The following is a 13,820-nucleotide window of genomic DNA, read 5'->3' on the forward strand; positions in this document are numbered from 1 at the left end:
GGAGGCCGGACCAAAACCGCGGCGTAGACGGACCCGGTGGAATCTAGGGGTTACAAAAAAACCTCACACTTTTCCTTTTTCCTTTTCTTCTACTACCAGGTACTTCAGCAGCAGGAGTGCAAACTGCTGTATCCCCGGAAAGAAGGCCAGAAGCCAGAAAACAAGAGTAAAAACAGATACAAGAATATCCTCCCTTGTGAGTCACGCAACAACCTGCCATTTCCTGTCTCTCCAGCTTCCTGTGGAAAGAATGACACAAATATGCAACTTAGAGGCCTCTGCAGAGTGTGAAGACTTTTGCTTTGATAGCTCTCAGCCCCTCAATTCACATTAGTTTTAAAAGTGTGATCTTAGTCAATTGTTGACATTTCTTTGTATATTTAGTATAATATTGACCTTGTGTTTTCAGTCGACACAACTCGGGTGGAACTCAGGGAAGCAGATCCAGATTGTCCTGGTTCGGACTACATCAATGCCAACTACATCAGAGTGAGTCAGAGAGCAGTTGAACAGGCCATTTATCTATTGAACTGTAGATTATCCAAAGATGGCAGTAATACAAAACGTTCAGCAAACACCCAAGATAGTTCACCTTAACGTAAAACACATGTTGATAGAGGAGAGTATTATATTAAGTATCAACCGTATTCAACAATCGCTAAAAAAAATATATTTTCCTTTCTTTCTTCCTGTCATTCTTTTTCCTTATTCTTTCTCCTTCTTTTTATCCTTTCTTTCTTTCTCTCTGTCTTTACCTTCTCCTTCTTTTTATTATCTTATGTTCTTTCTTTTTTGAGTTCCTATTTTATTTATTTCCATCATTCTTACTTTCTTTCTTACTTCCTTTGTCCCTGTAATCTAGGAAATGTTTAATCAAGGAATTAACATTTCAAATATTTATTTCTGTCTTTCTTTTTTTCTTTTAGTCAGAAAATGTAATAATCAAGACATTAAACAATCACTTTCTATATATTTCTATTGTCTATGTTACTTAATCCACTGTATAATGATCCACACTGTACAGAGTGTGTATGAAGATGGGATCCACGTGGATGAGGGCAAAGTCTTCATCGCCACCCAAGGGTGCTTACAGAACACGGCCGTGGACCTCTGGAAGATGTTGTATCAGGAGAACACACACGTCATCGTCATGACCACGAAGGAGATGGAGCGGGGGAGGGTGAGCAAGTGGTGATAAACACACTGCACATTTTTAGAAGTCAAATTCAGTGGAAATATTTATGTTTTTCTAGAGAGAGGTAGATTGTAGCTGGTATAGCTGGTGTAGCTGAGGGAAATGAAGGTATTTGGTAGCTTTTACCATACATACAAAGACATCGATACACAGAAGAATAAAGACTAAAAACATAGAAAACCTTATTGTGGTACTAAAAAGGACTATAGATTATATTATGAAAGCACTCTCCCCAGTTCTATTTGGTTTGCTCTCTCTAGCATTTAGTCCTAACCGCTCTCTGTTGTCTCTCCTCTTTGAGCTGATTGCTGTTGATTGCTTGTAATGATGGAGATCTGTGAACTCCAGGGTGCTCTGTGATTGGAGGCTTAAGGTTTTGTAATAGGCCTGAGCCAAACACTCCACATCTACAAAATTAAATGTTACAAATCCACTACAATACTCAAATGCAATTCATTTAAGATTTGCCTTAACAACCAGATTGATAACAAATACTTTACAAAAGACAACATCCTGTAAGAACAAACTGGTTCTTATGTATTGTTTCACTTTAATCACAGAACCATGTCCTGGTGTTGAACTGTACAAATCTGCAGTGCTCCAAAAGCTGGTCAACCATTTTGTTCCTGCATTCTCATTTAGAAGACAGAATGGGAGGGCATTATCTGGAGTGTAGTAGGGATGATGGTTGGCAGAGTGTGGGGGTGGGGAGGTAGACGGCTGACATGGATAGTATGACAGTTAAGCTGATTGGAAAGCTGCTTGAGATGAGCTGCTTCTTTCGATTGTCTAATACCACCCTCCGTCTCCATCTTCCTCCCTCCGATTCCCTCCTGGTTTAGAACAAATGTGTCCGTTACTGGCCCGACCTCCACTGCACTAAGGAGTTTGGGAAGATTCTGGTGAGGAACGTGGACGAGCGGCCGGCGCAGGACTACATCCTGAGGAAGCTGGAGGTGACCCGTCTCGACCGGGTAAGGAAAGCACTGCACTCAATCAAAGTCGACCCACTAACCTGGGGTCGGATTATCTAGCCCCTCACTTACACGTACACGCACACACACACACACACACACACACACACACACACACACACACACACACACACACACACACACACACACACACACACACACACACACACACACACACACACACACACACACACACACACAATCCTACAGCACGTGCTTATACTTAGAGAAGGATGACCGCATGGCTTTCAAGGATCCAAGAACACGATAGCAAAGCGAGATAGTAAAAGTAGGGTTTCTGGTTTCTGTAATCCTTTACTTTAAACCCATCCTAAGCATTAGTTACTCAGCATGATAGAAATTAGACACATACTCCACAATTCTCATAAAAGCTGATTCAAGCATTGGACTTTAGAAAACCATGCTTTGCTATTGATGATTATTTCCCCATTTTCTGCATTAGTACTGCTTTAATTATAACATTTACAGCAACAAAGCCTGCCAGTGACTACCACAGTTTATCTATCTGTTACAGTTCTCAAATCAGAGATAACACAAATATGGAATTTTGTACCAACGTTGGGAATCTTTGGGAAAACCAACTTAAATTATCTAATAGTATTGTTGAAGTTTCATATTAGCTTTAGCTAAACTTTAGAAAACCATGCTTGGGTATTGATGATTATTTCCCCTATTACCTACATTATGAATTTAATGACATGTTTGCAGGATGCAGGATAAAGTCCATTGTCCCGGGAATAATTTTTGTTGGGAAGTTTATTTTTTTTGTTTTGGGCGTTAAAACATTACAAAGAACAATGGCTGCTGCCTCCACTTAACTCCTTCCCTGTGGTATAAAACAAATATGCCTTTCCCGATCTGTCCTGTAAACCAATGAATACCAATTAACCCAATGCTTTAAAGGTAGGGTAGGTAAGAATGGAGAAACCAGCTCGAGTGCGCTAGAATTTGAAAATACACAACCGAAAAAAATCTGCCCGTTCCTTCAAACTTCCTTACAGAGCCCTTCCTCCAACACACACGAGCGCGCACATGACCAATGAGGGCACGAGATAAGTCTGTGGCTGACAGGCAGGTAGGCCATCCAATTATCTGATCCGGGCCGAGGCAGATAATTGGACTTGCTTTTTACAGCGCCACAGCATCCACAGATGAAATATTTGTATATATTTATTGTTAAAGCATTTAATGTATTCATTGCTATCGGGATGTTAAGAGCATTGCATGGAATATAACAAAAAGTGTATCTGAAGTGAATTACCTACCCTACCTTTAAGTTGCTCTAAAAAACATTGACAACTTCTCCAAATTAACCACGAAATGACACTGATATAATGATGATATCACTCTATACCTATTACATTTAATACAACCATGAATTGCTTCAACACTAATATTGTAATATTACTGCAACAGGTACGGGAAGTGTTTTGACTACTTCAGCTCATCATCTTTTTGTATGTAGAAGGAGCCTCTGAGGTACATGTGGCACTACCAGTACCTGAGCTGGCCAGACCATGGCGTGCCCAACGAGCCCGGCGGGGTCCTCTGGTTCCTGGAGGAGGTCAACCGCACCCAGAGCACCATTCCAGACACCGGACCCATCGTCGTCCACTGCAGGTACTACCAGTTTTATTTTGTGAAATAAAAAGTTTGGCCCTCAGACACTGTAATCGAGCCACATGTTAGTTAATCGAGCCACATGGCTCTACAGCAGAGACAAACAACAAAGGCTTTGTCTGCACATTAGTCTTCTAGTTGAACAAAGGAGAGGTGATTTAAAGGTTGTGGTTTTTACTCCCACCAGAGTTGATCTTTACTAAAGTTAAAGTTGATCTGAACAGCAATCACTTCATTCTCATGTTGTATAAACTCCTCTGAGGCGGGGTGGGATATCCTGTATTGCTGAAATGATCTGTGGGTCACCACTCGCTCGTTTCCTTTTTTGTTCTTCTTAGCCATGTTGATTACATTTCTCATGAGATGGTTAAATGGTGGTGGACACCTGACAATTCAATCACTAAATACAAATGGAGTAATTCAGGATTTAATCAAATATTGTTTCAAGTGGCCACTGGGGCGCGCTATAATTAAGGTAAAAACTGTACTTATTGCCTTGCTACTGTATGTCTTCATCAGTTTAGAACCATCAAAACTAATTAACAAGGTTATTAATATTACTAAAACTCTGGTAATTTGACTAAAAGCTCCATGTTGTCGATTGCAGATACATTTACATGATGTTACTGATGTGTAAATAACCTATTTTACTAATATAATGCTCTTCAAGTTGTACTTATATTGATCTGTTTTACTTGCAAAGGAAAATAATCACTAATCACAAATCAAATAAAGAAGCGTTTTAGATGCTTTTTTTGTATATTATATTTTTAATCTTAAACACAAAGAAAACATTTATGTCAAAAAAGCACTCTGTGGTATTAATAGCTCAATTACTCGAGTATCTGCAAGGAAATTAAAAAAGAATACAAGAGGGTATTAAAAAAAGTGTGGTGGGCTAATATTAGCTTTTATTAAATTATTATTAAGAGGAGATTGATTCGATAAATCTGTGACCACTTAAAAAAAAAAACAAAGCCAGAATTATCAGTATTTTACCTACTATAGGGTTTTATGAATATTTGAGGCATTTTATAAAAGATAGAGCTGTTTTCCTGTACTCCGTGCTACCAATCCCCCAGTGTGCTACAAACACGCGGACAGACTGAAAGCAGACACATCTGGCTCATGAACTTGACTGATCCGCCGGCTGCTGTTAAATGAATGTATTATTGTGAATACAACACTGAGCTGTTCTGAGTTCTCTAGGAGATCTAACAGCATTGTATATGTGACACAACAACACATTCAAGTTTATAGCTGTTGGCAAATGAAATGTATAACCTTAGACTTTGATGTGTTACTCCGATTGTCATGTACGGGATGAGAAAACTTTTGATGCTCATGTTAAACTTTTCATAACTGTCTGGGTCGTATCAAATATGCTCTCAGATGAAGGTACATCTATTGTTCACCTTGACATTGACGCTTATTGAATGTAAGTGTAACTGAATGTGATTTCCCTCTGTTGTCCCCGCAGTGCAGGCATCGGCAGGACAGGCACCATTATCGTCGTGGACATCCTTATTGACATTATTAACCGCCAAGGTAGGAGACTTTATAAAACTAACACTGTTTTTTTTTAATACATTTGAATATTTTCCCTTCATCTCTGTTAATTTTCCGGATCGCGTTCTAGGTCTAGATTGTGACATCGACATCCCTAAGACCATCCAGAGGGTCCGGCAGCAGAGGTCGGGCATGGTGCAGACAGAAGCCCAGTATAAGTTCATCTACATGGCTGTGCAGCAGTACATAGAAACGGCCCAGAAAAGACTGGAGGAAGAGCAGGTACTCCACGACACAGGAAATCAACAATACTGTAGACACAAAAACATATAATAACCCTTTTTGACACAGTATTGAGGGCTTTGAAATATTATCGTAAGATGTGTTTGAGTTCCCAAGGAGAATAGTGTGTGGTATGGTTTGAAAGCTAGAGCACTGAGGTAAACATCAGTTTAGTAAACACCTCAGCAAAATGCTGTCCCACTGTTGATGTTTTTTTCCTGGGTCAACAGTGTCCTTATTCAATTGACAAAGTTGAAGGGGGTAGACAGAGGGGACATTGCTGCAGTACAACTGAGCTATAGGCCCGTTGGGATCATTTTAAGTGTAAAAAGTCAATTAGGGTGACTAAATAATGACATTTTCAAACTCTCCAACTATTATCCCCCTTCTATTTATGTATTCATCAACAGGGACAGTGCACATAAATCAACATTTCTGTAAATGTGCCAGTTAGCCAAGAGGCTATTTTTCATCCCTGGACAGATTGTCTGGCTCTGTAATTATTTATATTCTCTGGCCGTAATACACTGGTCTACATTTTGTATTGCAATTTCTTTTGGAGATGTTTGTCTTTTATCTGCCTCTTGTCATGTTGTCACGTTGCAGAGGAATAAGCTGAAGGAGAGGGAATATTCCAACATCAAATATCCCCAGATGACCAACTCTAGGTCCAAATCCAACATGACATCCTCGCGTTCTTCTTCTGTGTAAGTATAACACATATTACAATGAAGTGGCAACTACCAAACATTTAATCACAAAATTAGAGAATTTTATTTGCTGTCTGTTATTGTAGGATGACAAATGATGATGCGTCGAGTGTGTACGAGAACATCAACTTTAAGAGCCCTCAGACGTCTTTTAGCAGCAACACCAGGAGGTAAAAGCATCGCTGTGGACCTCCGCATCGCTCTGCCTGCCTCCCTGTGAGTACTGCTAAATATATTCAGCCTCTTTTTTCTGAAATTAAACTTGTTTTGGTATTTTTCTCCTGAAAAAGTGAATACAACTGTAGTATCATCTCAATTGCTGTGAAAAATCATTTTGACTGTAGCACTGTGGTAAAAAGGTCTGCATTACAGTAAATGTGGTAGAATTGTTTTGTAGGGTTTTGTCTTTTTTGGAAAAATAGAGCGTTGACTTGAAGGTTCCCTGTAAAGTATTATAATTGTATTACTATGACGCTGTTTTCTATATGGATTCAAAGGATTCAAAGGTTTTATTCGACATGTAAAATGTTGATTCTCAGGCTCCTCCAACAATGAAATATAAAAAAGTGCATTAAATGTGTGCAATTGACAAAATCTGTCTAGTTTAAGTAAGTTGTCGGAATAAGAAAATAAATGTACAAATAAAGAACTAGATGTAGAATTTAAAGGGATCCTATCTGCTCATTTTCAGGTTTCATATTCATATTGTGTTCCTCTACTGGGACATGTCTCCATGCTTTAATGTTCAAACAGCTCTTTATTCGTCTCATACTGCCTGTGCTGCAGCACCTCTCTTCACCCTCTGTCTGAAACCAGAGCCCAGTCTGCTCCGATTGGTTAGCTGGCCTGCTCTGTTCTGATTGATCAACCGCTTACATATGTCCCGGCCCTTAACAATTAACACATAACTGTGTGATAAGGTACAATGTGTCGGAGCACTAGCCAATAGAAGCGCAGGTGTTATGTAGTGATGTGCTTCACAAACAAAAACCAAAATAAAAACAAGGTAATAAATAACAATTAACACATAACTGTGTGATTGATAAAAAACATTTAAAGCCTGCGTGTGGTGCCCTTACTCCCATCGCTGGCGTACCGTGGGTGTTTGTGTATCTAGCACACACGCATAAAGATGTACATGCATAGTGAGGCAACAAACACAACCAATAGTCACACTCCATGATATTCTGCAATGCACCAGCAAAGGCTATTAAGAGATGGACATAAACAATGCAGCATTTCAAATGCTTCATATTTGAGCTTTATGGATGTTTAATGAGGAATGGAATAAGCTTTGTTAAACCTCACGGATACACGCAGTATAACTCGCTAAATGCTGTTAAAACTTTTATAATGATTCATTTATTTTCAAAAGGATTATTTTCATGGTTAAAATGATAGAGTAGCCTGGAGGGAAACACCTGAGCTCAACCTTTAAGCAACAAAAGATTCACTTAGGGTTCAAATGATAATCAACCCTTCTTTTCTCTCTCATAGTGATTATTAAAGCAGGCGGGGAACCCAGCGGTGTTCAAGTAGTGACTTTGCTTTGGGGATATCAGCACAATACTCAGTGTTTTCATCTCCAGTTGAAAAGTACATTTAACCAAATGTTTCATAATTTATTCAGTAGATTTTTCTTTATGCTTAAAAATACTAAAATAATAATAATAGATTTATTGTGTTAGCGCTTTTACAGGTGCTCAAAGTCGCTTTACAGAGATAGTGAAAAGAAAAGAACAACAAATAAATATAGTTAAAGTCAAATTTAAATCAAGCAATACAAACACAATCACACATTAAGAGCCAGATTGAAGAGGTGAGTTTTTGTACGTTTTTTTTGAAGGTGGTGAGTTCAATGCAGTTTCTGATGGGTTGTGGGAGTGAGTGCCAGAGGGAGGGGGCAGCGACGGAGAAGACTCTGTCCCCCCAGGTCCGGTGCTTGATGCGGGTGGGGATGGATAGGAGGTTGGCTTCTAATGAGCGGAGGCAGCGGGAAGGGGTGTGGTGGTGCAGCAGGTCGGGGGGGGCCTGGTTGTTGAGGGCTTTGTGCGTTATGAGCAAGTTGATTATGTGACGGACGGGGAGCCAGTGGAGGTTCTGGAGGACGGGAGTGATGTGGTCTCGGGAGCGGGTCGGGAGCGGGTGTGGGTGAGGAGGCGGGCAGCAGAGTTCTGGATATGTTGGAACGCGGGGGGGGGGGGGGGGGGGGGGGGGGGGGGGGGGGTGCTAGTGATTTGTCAATGCGGGGCGCCTCGCTGTGGGGAAATTCTACAGATGGCCAGTCCGCCCCTGCAAAATGTCTATGCACACACACGTTATTATTAATAATAATTAAACAATTGTGGATAGACATTTTTTTAATTTAATTATCAATTTTTTATTTGTAATCATCTGGCGACCCCCACTTTGGGAACCCCTGCCATAGAGGATGCTATTGCAGTAGTCGAGTCGTGAAGTGATGAATGCATGAATCAGGGTTTCAGCAGAGGAGGAGAGTGATGGGCGGAGACGGGCAATATTTTTGAGGTGGAAAAAGGCGGTCCTGGTGATGTGATTGATGTGGTGATTGAATTTGAGCTGACTGTCGAAGATGACTCCGAAGTTGCGGATGTGAGGGGGGGGGGGGCATAGAGTGTGGCTGTCAATGGTGAAGTTAAAATTCTGGATGGTTTTGGTACGGGATGGGGGGCCGATGAGGACAAAATAACAGCAATGTCCACAGTATTAGAACTACAGTATGTGTTCCAGTATCTCAGTAATGCCTTAAGGGATTTTTTGTAAATTTGGCACAAACATCCTCTTAGACTTAAGTACGAACTGATAATCATTTGGTAACTTATAGGATCATTTCATAAAATGATGGCATTTTGGACAGATATTGATTTAAACTGTGACTTGAATGGTCTGTGAAGGCATACATTGTGAGGCAGGAATTCAAGTTATTTATGGGGCATTAAAATATGCATATTGTTTTCATCCTTTTTACATGTCATTGCGTTAAAAAAAAGTGTTTTTCTTATATATTGTATGGCCCATAAAGAGCCATACAATATGGTTTTAAAGGGGCCCTATACTGCTTTTTGGAGTTTTCCCTTTCCTGAGCTGTGATATACACATTTCCTTGGGCAAGACACTTCACCTGAACTTGTTCCTGTGGGTATTGTCCACAGTACATGACCATTGCATGTATGATACGTGTAATGTGTATTTGTAAAGCGCTTTGAGCATCTGGAAAAGCGCTATAATAAATGTAAGGAATTATTATTAATTATTATTTCTGTGCATGTAAATGGTCTGCAAAGGCAAACATCCCAAAGTTCCCACCATTGGCAGTTTCTCTCCCACCAACTCCCCCCTGCCTGAAACGCCTTTATTGGACTCCTCTGTTCACTTGGAAGTTATATATGATACTGTATATCTCCAAGTAACACTCACGCTTCTATTTGCTAGCGCTACAACACATTATAACCCGATAGGCTAATGGGCAGGGCATCTCTAAGCCGTTAACCAATCACAACAGAGCTACATTTCTGACTGCTTAACAGCATTTCAAGTCAATCTAAAACGTATTTAAAATCAAATTACATTTGAAATCCAAACTTTGGATTTGATCTAGTGTGTAGCTACTGCATGCTATATAAATGCTGCTTTGAGCTCCATATCCTGATGTACACCCTGTCCTGATTTCATGATTCAAAGTGACACCAGCCATTAACTCCACTTGTCTTCCTGTCTGTTTGTGTTTGCTTCAGTTTCAGCGGAGGTGTCGCTTCATCAGCGCCTGAATCCCTCTGGGGGAGGAGGGAGTGAGTCTCTGACTACACCCAGCATCAGTGCACCCTGCCTGGGCTGCATGCTGCGAGCCGACCCCCTTTCTCCTGCTGGACCGAGTCAAAGCTTACCCTCCGTAGAGAGGATGACTCCACAGCATAATGCTCTCGCTCAGGACTCTCCCCCCTTTCTCCCCCCACTTCCTTTCTTTCTCAGCGTAAGTGCCTTGACTCAGGATGTGTCTGTAATCCCTCTAAATCGTGCTGTTCCCCCTCAACTTTTACCACTTTTCCAAATTCTGGAAATCAAAGTTGTTTTTGCTCTGGATGAAGGAAAATTAGGAGTGTTCCCCTGGCCTGAATAGAACAGAACTGTACGGGACCTGTGAAGAGGTCAAAGCTAAGCTGTTTGTCTGCTCCTTGCCAGAATTCACCTTCGCTATTCCTCTTTCTCCATCTTTCATTTGAGCCTGAGCCTCAGACTGTTTTGAGGCATTCGGTCTCTCCAGTTGTGGCGGTTATTAATGTGGCCGCTGAGTGATCGCAGGGACCGTTACGTAGCCTGCTGAAGGACCCTGAGGCACAGGTGAAGGGCAAACAAGCCCTTTCCTCCAAAAGGTTTTATCATGATAATTTCAGCTTTTAAAAAAAGGTATTTGTTTGTTTGTACGGCATATGATTTTCTGCATATGCAAATCAGCTGTTCTGTGCTCTGTGAGAATTTGAGGTCATCATTTGAACAAATTAATCAGCCCTGTCTGTCATTGGATGGCCTACAGCTGGTCCCACTTTGAGTATAAACTCAATCATGAAAATGTCTGTCCTTCAAATCACCATATTTTCATTATTTCAATAATTCTTAACATTTGTGTAACATATGAGATTCTTCAAATTCATACTTTTATAAAGAATCATTATGGTGGAAGAGATCACGTTTGAGCACAGTCGTCTGAGCAGCATCCACAGATTTTAAGATGATTTATCGATAGATTGTAATAGCGGTCCACATTTGACCAGAAACAGGTGGAGAGGATTCCTGAATGGCCGTCTCTCAGCTCAGTTTTTGACTGGCTGCCCTCGTAAATCAGCGAGTCTGATGCAGTTCAACATCTGTCGGAGGAGATGGTCACAAGGAGACGAGGGAAAACGGGGCGATTATGACGCGGGCCAGATGGCCATCTGCCTGAGATTGAGGAATAGATTTGTCTCCGAAAAGTAATTTGGAAGATGGACATAATCCAGGCTTGATGATAGCGGGGCGAGTAAGCCCACGTCAGTGATGCGATAACGAAGACGGTGGTGCTGCGGAGCGCTGAGCCCTCGGCACCGTCTGCCAGATTGTTTGCTATTTATAGCTCCAGGATCAGCACCAAAATATCCTGATCAAATACAAGTACAGAAGCATTGAAATCTGACCCAACGTATTTAAAAAGGAACCACTTGATCATCCTAAAGTCCAACAAATAAAAACTAGACAATGTGTTCCACCTTTTTCTGAAAAAAAGAAATAATCAATCAATGAGCGCTCAGACCATTCCTCTTCCTCACCAACAGAGATGTTAGCTAACCAGGTCAAGGACACTCACTTTTCTTCACTCATTGGCCAGTTTCTGCTGCTGTGGCTCACAAATATATTTAAAATAAATTATTTAAAATACAATGCGTAATCAAAATATACTGAAGTAGTAGAAGTCAGTCATTGCACTGTAATAAACTGTAATTTGATACTGTTGACATGTGCGGGATATTAAAATAAAGGCACAGTGTAAGCTGCAGCAGCCACTCTGTGTGAGTTCTGTTCTTAAAATAATAATTGTATTAAAGTTTCAGCTGAAACTGCTGTCCTTCTTTTCCCTCAGCGTTGAGAGTTTTCCCGCCATAAATTGCTGCAAGTGTATTCTAATGGTTGATTCCTTATGTGAATAAAAGCTATGTTTTATTAATGTGTGGCATTGATGCCCTGTCAGTGAAGGCCAATGTCTGTCTGAAATATGCTGCACCACTCGATGTACTTCGGTAGATTTGGACAATGAACATGTTTGTATTCTTCCGTTTTTTTCCTTTTTGTCCTTTTTCTTCTGAACTGTGATCTACTGTATGTCCGATGAATGAATTTCATGGGTTTGTGTCTGTGTTTCTGAACCATCTTGCGCTGTGGATAATTTAGATTTTTATTGTATTTCACTTTGCCTCTATGGGTCAAACTTGTTTTCTAATGATATGGTGAAGCATCAATACTTGAAAGTGTGAACCTGCTGAATTGTTGGCCTGTGTGTGTGGATGTCTGTCGGCTGTGGGAGTATTTTTGGTAGTGCACTAGACTTTCAGTGTTTTGTTTTTTTTCTTGTTTCATTTCAAATGGTATTTGTAATTGATTGTTTTATCCACTCTTGCATTTTGTAATGTATCTGAATTGTTATTATTTCTGGTGTCATTTCACCTTTTGATGAGTACATTTGAGTTGAACCAGCATACATGGAGGTAAGAGGTTCTGCTCGTCCTCTTACTTTTACTTGAACATGATGTCTTTTTGTTTTGATTCCGTGTTTCTGTTGGTGGCAGTATGCCTGAAGTGAGTAGTGGTGACCTCCCATGTTGTCCCCCCTTCTCCCCCTCTTCTTGCACTGGCTCTGCCCAGACGCCTTTTCGCTGTATAGGCTACAAATGCTGATGCAATGAGCTGCCAGAAATGGCAACAAAATGGTTTATTATCATATAGTTTAATAAAAATCTATGATGGCACTATGTTAAGTCGCACTTGGATATTGCTTTATTTCTGATGTGTTAATCTGGAGCATGAACCGTGTGATGATGGAGAATAAAGCCCAGTGAACACGAGTTAACAAGAATTAATATTAAAAAAGCAAGGCAGGAAACACATTCCGGAAAAAATGCAAATTAAACGGTAATGAATGATTATTTTATAATCTGTATTTTGCTTTATAACTTTTGATAAAAACCGGGGGGGGGGGAACCACAAGAATGAGTTTGAAGTAAGCGCTGCTGTTATTTTCAGCATTTTAACACGAGGCGCATTAAGTGTTGAATGAAAGTGTCTTATGTAGCTGCTATCAACAAGGAAACAGTTTAATTCTGCTTCATTGGAATGCAAAGACCATTTCATATTTGGCTATCCTTTTTTATAAATGTGTAAATTCCCTAGAGAAAAATAAAGCCAATGAACAAGAACTTTTTACTCGTTCTTTACATAAATTATTATTAAAGTTATTATTGTCGTTCTGATTTAGGATATATTTTCCACAATCCATGTTGAAGCGATGACTGAGCCTTTTTCTAATCTATCTGCATGTATCATTTAACCATGTTTACTGTAAGTTCCTCAGGGAAGTAGCACTTTATTACGGCTGCACCTAAATGACACACAAGTGAGGTATTTGGAAAACCCCCCAATCCAAACTTTTCCTTTATCTGACGCACCTAAAGCAGGAATAAAAATAAAGGCTCTTCCTTCCTTCCAATCTGAAGGAAGGGTTGTCTTTTATGGTTTTTGGTTTAAGGGTCGGAGAGGGAGGAAATAATAAACAGCGCTCTGGTAAATGGTACCTATTTTCTATTTGCGTTTAAGCCCGTCAGGAGCTGTGTGCTACTTAAAGGGGAATTTGAGACACCTGCTTTCATACAAATTAAACCACTACCTAACAAAGTGCCAAATGTCATGAAATGCTCCTAATCTAAATAATGAGGCACCAAAGTTTCCTAGAAACATGATTCAAGC

The 13,820-nt window shown here is 40.3% G+C and overlaps 1 protein-coding gene across 2 annotated transcripts in view; it reads left to right on the top strand.

The window, feature by feature from the left end:
- Window positions 1-10,363, top strand: part of ptpn11b (protein tyrosine phosphatase non-receptor type 11b) — a 46,356-nt gene extending 35,993 nt beyond the window's left edge. For both annotated transcript variants that reach the window (XM_034196369.1, XM_034196370.1), the window contains exons 7-16: window positions 100-196; window positions 410-489; window positions 1,025-1,180; window positions 2,038-2,169; window positions 3,656-3,810; window positions 5,291-5,358; window positions 5,450-5,601; window positions 6,208-6,308; window positions 6,398-6,527; window positions 10,067-10,363. In XM_034196369.1, coding sequence (XP_034052260.1) covers window positions 100-196; window positions 410-489; window positions 1,025-1,180; window positions 2,038-2,169; window positions 3,656-3,810; window positions 5,291-5,358; window positions 5,450-5,601; window positions 6,208-6,308; window positions 6,398-6,485 — 1,029 coding nt within the window. In that variant the 3' untranslated portion in view covers window positions 6,486-6,527; window positions 10,067-10,363. The remainder of the gene's footprint in view (window positions 1-99; window positions 197-409; window positions 490-1,024; window positions 1,181-2,037; window positions 2,170-3,655; window positions 3,811-5,290; window positions 5,359-5,449; window positions 5,602-6,207; window positions 6,309-6,397; window positions 6,528-10,066) is intronic.
- The last annotated feature ends 3,457 nt before the right edge of the window (window positions 10,364-13,820 follow it).

The sequence above is a fragment of the Gymnodraco acuticeps genome, unplaced genomic scaffold, assembly GCF_902827175.1.
Source record: "Gymnodraco acuticeps unplaced genomic scaffold, fGymAcu1.1, whole genome shotgun sequence".
Taxonomy (NCBI): domain Eukaryota; kingdom Metazoa; phylum Chordata; class Actinopteri; order Perciformes; family Bathydraconidae; genus Gymnodraco; species Gymnodraco acuticeps.